The 9,770-nt window shown below is 41.0% G+C and overlaps 1 protein-coding gene across 1 annotated transcript; it reads left to right on the plus strand.

The window, feature by feature from the left end:
• Window positions 1-1,968: 1,968 nt before the first annotated feature.
• rhoub (ras homolog family member Ub) lies at window positions 1,969-7,432 on the plus strand. The gene is made up of 3 exons (XM_024277771.2): window positions 1,969-2,377; window positions 3,865-3,923; window positions 5,747-7,432. The coding sequence occupies exons 1-3, from the start codon at window positions 2,161-2,163 to the stop codon at window positions 6,200-6,202; spliced, it is 732 nt and encodes a 243-aa protein (XP_024133539.1). The 5' UTR covers window positions 1,969-2,160; the 3' UTR covers window positions 6,203-7,432.
• Window positions 7,433-9,770: the final 2,338 nt, after the last annotated feature.

Here is a 9,770-nt window from a genome sequence, read left to right on the forward strand (position 1 = left end):
TACCAAAGTTTTGCTTAGCATTTGAAATCAGTGTATTCTGGAGGAAGCATAGAGCAAACAAGACCTCTTTAATACAGCAGGGATGTAAAAACCTTTGTATCTTTTATCTTCCCTGTGCACGTCAGTCATAAATGTATACACTTAATTAATCTAAATGAAATAAATGCTAATTTAGTATCAATTATTTGAAAAAAATGTCATTATTTTATTTTTTTTTAAATCCACAGTGGAGAGCCTCTGCAGCCGCTGGTCGCAGACCCCTGAACTAGTCTTTGTTAATATCCTGGCCCCATTTAAATGCTGTTACAGTACATAGGTTTGGTTTGTATGGTATAGTTGTATTATGTACACTTTTAACAGCCGTTTATAATTTAGAACAAATCTGTATTATTTACAAATGCAAAATGGACAAAGTCATACAAGATGACTGTCAAGGTGATAAATGGGCTTTAAATGAATTTTAAGCATCTTTTTTTTCTTTTCTTTTTTTTTTTTTAAATCCAACTTTAATAAGATGAAGTGAGTACCAGGACATTAACATGCTGGCATATTCAAGATTCAACTGAAAAGGATCCCTGTAATGTCTTCTAAAGTTTTATGGAAAGAAAATTATTTTATGAAATAGACTGAAATATTGCTTACAGTTTTACAACTATGTGTAAGTGGATTACTAGTGATATGCAAGCTTTAGCTAAGGTTAATTAAAAGCCTCAGATTGTTTAATAAATCAATCTTAACAGAGTCTTCAAGTCACTTCAAATGAGAGGAAAAAATGTTTTAAAAAGCAGAAAAACAAATTTTAAAAAGTACCTTAGAGTAAAAAAAATAATAATAATAGTTCAAATAAAACGATAATTTTTTTTTTTTTGCATCTGAATAAAAGACTAAAGATTTACATAAATGACAGTTTGGCTTCCTGAGGAGGCATAAAATGTTTTTTTTCTGTAGCTGTTATGTGAGTTTTGGGTTTATTTTTTAAAACAGAGACAAAAGGATTAAAATATAAACATGTAAAACTGCTAACAAATTAATATCGCTGCATTTCCTGATGGATTGCAAATAATACCTCTTTAAAACACGCTTTTATTATCAGATCATATGTATTGGGCTTTATTTTTTTTTCAGTTTAACCAGAAAATTAGATTTTGTGTATACATGATGAAAAAACACACTGATGCCCAGTCAACAAGTTCAAAGAAAACCGTGAGATCAATTATTATGACCAAATCTACATCAACTTTTTAGAACTTTTGAGATTCTAGGACATCAAAGGTAGATTTGACCACAGAAATGCTCTGCTTTTTTTAGCTTTCCCACAAAAGAAAAAAAAATATTTTACATTTTGAATCAATCAATCAACAAATAAATAAATAAAAGCTGAGAAGATGAAGTACGGAAGTGTATAAATTAATTTTTTTAACGCATGTACAGTATATCAAAAACTGCTTAAACAATTACAACCACAAGATGGCGCCAAAATCAAAGTCATCATATCTCGAGATGTGCAACAGATTAAACTAACTGAAGTGTTTTAGTAGAAGTATTTTAACTTGGTCCATAACTTATAATATTAATTTCTGATGACATAAATGTGTGTTCCTCCCTGGACCTCCACTCTTCACACAGTTTGAGCTGGTTTCTCCTGAGCTCAGCTCTGCAGCTTAAAGTAGGCTTGGATAACATTTCAGTGCTTCTTTATAGGTCACTTAAAAATGACCCGGTGAGGGCATGTCTTGACTTGTCTGTAACAGGTCAGACACCCTTCACAGCTCAAACAGGACGGGGAAAGTGGGAATGAAATTTAAAAAAAATATAATAATAAAGTTTAGAAATCATTTTAATTCCGTCCACAGCACTACTATTCTAGATGTTTCGGAGCATTTAAAGCTTCAGACGTCCTGACCAGTCCTCCTCCACTGTGGTGGGTGGGATTAGTCAAATGATGGGAACATAAAGAGTGTAAGCCGCCCTGGCTCAGAGCTGCAGTGCGCGCGCCGCTGTCTGTGTGGATGACGCGTCTGGATATGACCGCGCGCTGGATGACGGCTTTTACGCACGGGTTCGGCTCGCGCTCGTAGGGGAGGTTCGGTGTCTCCGTGGAGACCGGATCGTGTTCTCATGGTGGCTCGGTCTCCGGAGGAGTTCTCGGCGGTCCATTGAATGTCACCCCCACTCGCAATGGATTACACGGGGAGCATGGCGCCGCCGGTCCCGCCGCACAAACCCAAACCCGCCCGGCCGGGACAGGGCCAGGAGCGGCTGCTGAAGTGCGTCCTGCTGGGGGATGGAGCGGTGGGGAAAACCAGCTTGGTTGTGAGCTACACAACAAACGGATATCCAACCAAATACATCCCGACTGCCTTTGACGACTTTTCCGGTAAGAGAGTTCAGCAGGATGTTGGAATAACGCAAATGATCATAAAACTTCCTGAATTGGGATGAATTAAGAACATTCTGTCTATTTTGCATAGTTTTCCTAAACTTCAGGGGGTTGTTTCTACTTTAAAGAGTGGAAATCAATTTCTACCTGTATGGTGCCACCTATAGAACTCTTGTTCTGCTTCACTTATTTGAGATACATCTGCTCCCATTTCCACCCATTCTTCCATTGTGTGATAGATGTGTTTGTGTTTCCTGTTATCTGTCCTCTATCTGAGGTAATGGACAGGTCTTCCCTCCCTGATTTAGTGCTGTTCCATTTGGCACAATTCCACTTTCCAAACTGACTAGTCCCTGCAAGCTGCGTTTATGCAAGGCAGCTTTGGTTTCAAACTTATGACATAATTCATGACTTTCCATCATCTGCCCTTCAGACATGGTGTTTCACCTCACCTGAGCATTCCTTAAGCATTTTATCAAATTAAGGAAAACATTCAGGATTAGGGACTGGTACCAGGCTCTCTGGAGTGCAGGCTCAACCCATCCCTGCAGTGCAGAAAGCCTCTCTGGTTCAGGGGGTTGCACAACTCGGCCTATTGTTGTCAGCCTTGACCCGTGGGCCCACTCCTCTATACTGGAATAGGCACATCTGTTGCAATAGCTCTGAGGCAGAGATTGTCTTTCTCCCTGCTCTGACAGAGACTGATTGTGCAGTTGGGGCCCTTAAAAGTGATGTCATTTCTCAGAGGCCAGAATCAGAGCGCTGCCTTGAAAGCAGACTTCTGAGCAGTTATGCAATGCCACAGGTGGCAGAGAAGCGTCGAAAGGGGAGGACAGGAAAATCAAAGGAGTATCGCATGTCAGGTATTAGAGAATAATTACCAAATAGCAGCCCGTGCTCCCATTTTTCTTCCTTGAAGCTTTTGACCTCGCTTTTGTCAGAACGCAGGCTGTCCTGCCGCACGGACTGTTCCAGGGAGCGCTTTGATCAGGTGACATGACCAACCACACACTCCAGCCGTGTGGAAAATGTTTCCATGTGCCCGCCGTCCCGCGCTGGGCTCAGCCTCCTGAGGAGAATAAATGGTCCGATAATGAAACTCGCCCGAAGATGACTCATCCGCTTTTTTTCCAAAGTGGAAGTGAGACCGATTGAAAGAGAGTTTCTGAATAAACAAAGTCTGCTGCTTCGTCTTTAACCCCCCCAGCTCCTCTTAAGACAACCCCAGAGAGGCCTCTGCTCAAAAGTACAAAGCTCACTGAGCGGCCCAAGCTGCAGTAAAACATTATGGTCTGAGCGGTAACCGGCAAAGTGGGTGGGCAAGACAGAGGAAAGGAGGGGGGCTTTGTGATTTCAACTGGAAAACTGTTGTTTACCTCAGACAGTATTCTGTAGGAGGAGAAAAATCCAGGTTGTGCACAGGCTTCCAGTCAATTTGGCAGCTGAAACGTACTTAACGTGTCCGTGTGTTTCTGCTTTTACAGCTGTGGTTCAGGTGGACGGGAGCCCAGTGAGGCTACAGCTGTGTGACACTGCAGGACAGGTGAGAACTCTTCACACGACCACTAAAACAAATGCTGCAATTCATCAAACGTAATCAAAAATATACAACTACTACCGTATTTTATATCAAAGTTTAAGAGAAAAACAATCAGATTTTCTTCCATGTTTGTTTTGGACGACACTTCTTCTGCCGCTGTCAGTAGCAAATACTTATACTTCGGATGCAGCGCCCTCTAGCGGTTAATAGAGAGAGGAACCGCTAAAGGACAACCAAATAACAAATATATGAGCCTTTTGGTGTCTAAAAAAGCTAAAAAACAAACAAAATAAGTTACTTGTGAGTATAAGTCACATTCTTATCTAAATTAGGAAAAAAACTGTGACTTATACTTTGGAAAATTTGATAGTATGACTTAAGGAAGGGGTGTCAAACTCAATCGCCAAAACACACCTTTGGTCAAACAGGATAAACATTTATTGAACACGCTAAAATGTTTAAAACTTTAAAAACTCAGAAATATTATTCCATCAACTTAAACCTTAAATAACTTCCAATATTTTACTCTCCATAAAAATGTATTTTGTCAAAATTATACAAGTTAGAAATAAGCACAAGATAACATTGGTCCATTACTAAAAATATAATAGAATTACCCGGAGGGCCAGATCTGGCCCTCCAGGACTCGACATTGTGCCTTACGGAATAAATGCATGTGTGAATATATTTATCCCTGGGATACAATCTACAGTTTATGACCTTTTATGATCAGCATGAGCTTAACAGTGACATCATGTATTGTCCTTGAAGGAGTGAAGGGTAGACATGAAACACCTGGTCCACCCTCACACATCTGAGCGCTTATTCCCGCTCCACTTCCGTGATCATAATTCTCCTCAAACCTGCCCCAATGTCCTTGTAGCTTCGATAAAAAGTAGGTATCTGCCTGCAGCGCGGTGTGTACTCTTTGACCCTTCCCTCCTGTTCACGGTTTTATGGCGTCCGATAGATGTAACCAGCTGCCGTTGCTTATCGCAGACAAACTGAGGAGTCTGCAAGGTACTGCAACAGTTTTGAACAGTTTCTGTTCCTCTTGGGGCGTGGACTGTTCTTTCATTCCACATGTCGGTGTTCTGCAGCACCCTGCCCTGGGAGCAGCATGTTTGACATTCACAAAAGCCAGAAGGGCGCTTCCACTTTTACAAAGAACTGATATACAAGTTTGGCATTTGAAATGAGGCTTTTAAGGCCTCATAACTGAAAAAGCTCGCCGCACGGCGCTGCAGGCTGTACGGGGTGCTAAAATCCACGCTCACAGACAAGATCGGACAAATTCAGTTTGATTAAAGGCGCTAAAGACTTGCTGCACTGATGCGATTTCACAAGAGGAGGTGTGCCAAAACAGACGAGATCAGAGACTGGAGCCAAAGGGATGAAAACAGCTGCCGCTGAAGCCCATAAACACACTCCCTCCAAACTAGAAGATGTTGATACGTCTGTGTAAACCGGAGATGGAGCCGCGTCATCGGGCTGCAGAGCCTGTGTGCGGTAAAGTGTTTGCCGCGTCGAAATGTTGAGCTTCACATCAACAGATTACCGGGTTGAAGGCTTCAGATCTGTTTGAGAGTTTGAGGCTTTACTGCAAAAAAGGAGGTAAAAGATGCCAGACAGGAGAGGATTTATACCAAAGAGGGAGAGGTTTGGGTCACGTTTTGGCCAACGTTAATCCCTGTAGATGACGAAAGACGCTTTTAGCCAAAAGCTCAGATTTTCATCAGAAAAGTTTACTTCTAATAAAAATAAAAACTTAGTGAAATTCAATGTATCTAAAAACTGATCAGTGCATTTCTCTGTCTCTCCATCAGGACGAGTTCGACAAACTCCGCCACTTCTGCTACAGCCGCACCGACGCCCTGCTGCTCTGCTTCAGCGTGGTCAGCCCCGCCTCCTTTCAAAACGTTTGGGAGAAGTGGGTCCCCGAAATCCGCCGCCGCTGCCCGCTCACACCCATGCTCCTGGTAGGGACGCAGTGCGACCTTCGGCAGGACGTCAAGGTGCTCATCGAGCTCTCCAGGCGGCGGGAGAGGCCCGTGGCGGAGGAGGACGCCCGGGCGCTCGCGGAAAAAATCGGCGCCGTCATGTACGTGGAGTGCTCGGCGCTCACGCAAAAGAACCTGAAGGAGGTGTTTGACGCCGCCATCTCCGTGGGGCTACGGCACTCTGACCACAGAGCGCGGCGGGAGAGAAAGGTCCGCAGCACCGCCGATAAGATGAAGATGCTGTCCAAATCCTGGTGGAAGAAGTACGTGTGCGTCCAGTAGGGAGAGCGGAACGTCCTGGGACTGATGGACAGAGCTTGGATGTAAGGACTTCGGAAATGGACCCAAGATGAACTTTAGGGTCAGCTGGGAAGTGCGGTGCTTCCATGTGGAGTTTGTGGTTTGGCACAGTTTCCGTTTGACCAGAGACGGCCGCATGTTGACACTAAAAAGAGTAAATAGGTTTCAACCACTGGCTGCTTCTAAATGTAACTCTATTGAACATTCAGCTAAAACAAACCAGTAAAACAATAGTGCTTTAAAAAATTATCAAATTTGGTTTTAATACATGAAACATGTATTATTCATGTCTGGAGATCTTTACCACCAAATCAGATGCTATTATTCTTTACCATTGCTACATAAACCAAATTTTTCTTACTGGGAGAAACAGTCAGATTTATAGAAACTACTACTTTGGGGCAAAATCAAATGTATATGATTATAATTTTCCAAAATGTGGTGATGTTTCGAGGATTTTTTGCTATCAGCTAGTGTCAATATAAGCATCAAATTTTGCTTTTAGACGGAGTTCTTTCTGATGTGGATTATCCAGCTACTTTGTTCTGGTTTTCTAACACATCTGCTGTAGGTTTACCTCGACTGGAGGCCTCATCCGACCACTTACAGCCAGCTAGTTTTTTTATACATTTATTTATTACTGTTACAGCAAAGCATACAGTAGGTGGTGCCACTGTAAATTGCACTTACAATGCACAGTTCAAATACGTGACTGAGGTGTGGCCGTTCGGTGACCTTTGGGGCCGGTTCAGGACTCTCCATTTCAAACTGGATGCCAAACCACACAGAAGATGTTTTTTGACACTAACTGCACCACAGAAACGACTCATTCTCATAGAGGGCCTTAAGTGGATTTTGATCAGTCAAAGTATGATCCGATTGTGTGTAAAGACACTGATTGCTTGTATGCTTCTTATTTTTCAGAAGCTTTTTTCCCCTCTCTCGATCTTTTATCTGCTACTCGAGGCCAACACCTATCTGAACACAACAGAGTTGGAATAATCACGTCCTTATATACGTTACATAGTAATCGCGTAAGATGTCTGTAATGTCATGGGGATAAATCTGTTTGCAAATTGAAATGACCCAGTCATTCTCTGTGCTTTACAACTCTAAATGGTACTTAATTGTGTGTTTGAGTGTCCGATTGTCTGGAGAGGAATGTGTTGAGCTTGAATGAGCAGAACAAAATAAAATGTGAAATATTTAACATTTTCTTCTCTGTTGCCTCTGTTATAGAACTGTTTTGCTAAGTATTGTGAGTGGTTATTGTATAAATCTATTCTATTACAGGAAGTTCATCCCTGCAGTGCTTTGTTAAAAAGGTAACTACACATTCTCACTCCTAACTCGTCATGTATGGACATATGGTTTTTGCGAGCTGGCTGTTCGTTTTTCAAGGGCTCTCCCGCCTCACTATTTGATGTTTTGGGTGTCCGAGTACTGGTACCGGTTTGCGGCGTGGAGGTTGGGAACACCTGATTCAATGGGAACAGCCAGCACGTCAAAAAACGACGAGTTGGGGGCATCAAAAAGTGACTCAGAGGGGTCCTGAACCACATGTCCATACATCACGAGTTGGGAGTGAAAATGCGTTGAAGGTAACCTCCTTGTGGCACTTTACAAAGAAGAAACTGGTGATTGTTTTGTAAAATGCCTTTTTATCAACTAGTCTTCGCCAATAATGTACCTATAGAAGTTTGTTAAGGTTTTTATAATATGGAGGATTTGACAATAAATATTATTTAAGCACTTGATGAAAAAAAGAGAGGAGATTCTTCGAAAGAGGTAATTCAGCTTTAACCTGATCAGCTGTCACTCAGAACCCAATAAATCTTGATTTTCAAATACGTGTCTACAACCTAAGAAAAATCACAAAAAGGGAAAACAGGAATCTTGTGCAAGTAGAATAAACCACATTTCCATTCTCTCCTTAGTTTTAATGTACTTTCAGTTTACAGCATGTTCCTTGAGAGTTTAGGCTCCTAAATTCAGAGAAACATCTGGATTTCTATGTTGAATTAGTGTTTCTACCAAAAATACGACAGAATTTGTCCCACCAGAAAACAGTTTTCCCACTGGAATGTACCATTGTAAGCTAACGCTATCTCATGAACGTGCTTTGTGTCCAGTTCGTTGTTTCCACACAGAAGAACAAGCAATATAGGCTCTAGCAACCCCATGACCCTCCATGACAGGAGTCTGCAACCTTTAACAACTGAAGAGCCATTCTGGAGGATTCTTGCAGACAACATCCCTGTAGGAGCCACAAAGCCTTACTTCACTCTTTAGAAAAAGATGACACAGATTTGTATTTATGGTATTATTATGATAAATACAAGAACATTTGTATTTTAAGCATAAATAAAGCAGAAACATAAAGAGAAAAGAGCCTTTTTTCAAAATATGAATTAGTTTCTAAGACGTCTACATGACTTTCTTTCAAAATAAAAGACATCCTTTAGTACATAAAACCATCTCAATGCAGGGAATGTGGTAGCAGGTAGTGGAATAAATAAATAAAATAAATACACACAAAACCACTATTTGTGCTGCACCTCAACCAGAAATTCATAAATCTAAATAAAAAATAAATAAACCAGAGCTAATGAAGCGACCCTTATAATGTTTTTTATAATTGATATCCTTAATTTTTTAAAATAAAAAATAGAAAGTGCACCTTACATTCTGGTGCGTGAATTCTGGTTGTGTGTATTGACTTCAGATTGATTTTCTGTGGTAAACAGCACTCAAACATCTGTCAAAATGTTTCAGTTTTGATAAACCATGAAGCCAAACTGCTTGGATGGATTTTTAGAGCATTATGGGTAATGTAGTCAAGATCCTGGTGAAGCAATGCAAACAGTCCTTCAACTGTTTGTGAAGGAGTGGAAAAACATTCGATTTTTAGGACTTTTTGCTTAATAAATCCATAAGATGTTACTTTTTCAAATAAAAAATGATTTCCTTTTTCTTTCACCAGAGAGGAGGGGTTAAAGAGCCACAGGTTGCACGGACCTGCTCCATGGGAATTAGCGAGTATTAAAACTTAAAGGATGGAAATTATCTCAAAAAAACATGTCAACACATAATTCATTTTCATTAATCTCCCATTTGAACTAATTAATAGGATTTCTAAAAAAATAAATATATTAAGCATAGACTTAAATTTTGTTTACAATGTTGAAAGAGAGTTTTTTGGAGGGCTTCGCCTCGGAGGCACCAAAATGTCTATGGAGGATCAGTTGATTCTAGAAGTCTAAAACAGACAATATGTTCCATTTATAACCGTGTGTCTACACCGCAGCGTGCAACAACGGGCAAACGGTGACAGCTCGCTCTTGTACTTGTTTAGCGGCGCTAATGATAGGTTAAACTGTTCAAACGACTTTGTGTCGTCTGGCAGGCTGTACATGAGTATGAGTATGATGACTTAGAGTGGATTAAACTTAGCTGGAAGCGCTTCCAAGTGGTGTAATTATGATATCCAGGTCGGCTCCTCTTTCCGACGATATTTTAACAACCCCAGACCTCAATGTTTTGTCTTAGC

Source organism: Oryzias melastigma, linkage group LG13 (assembly GCF_002922805.2).
Source record: "Oryzias melastigma strain HK-1 linkage group LG13, ASM292280v2, whole genome shotgun sequence".
Taxonomy (NCBI): Eukaryota; Metazoa; Chordata; class Actinopteri; order Beloniformes; family Adrianichthyidae; genus Oryzias; species Oryzias melastigma.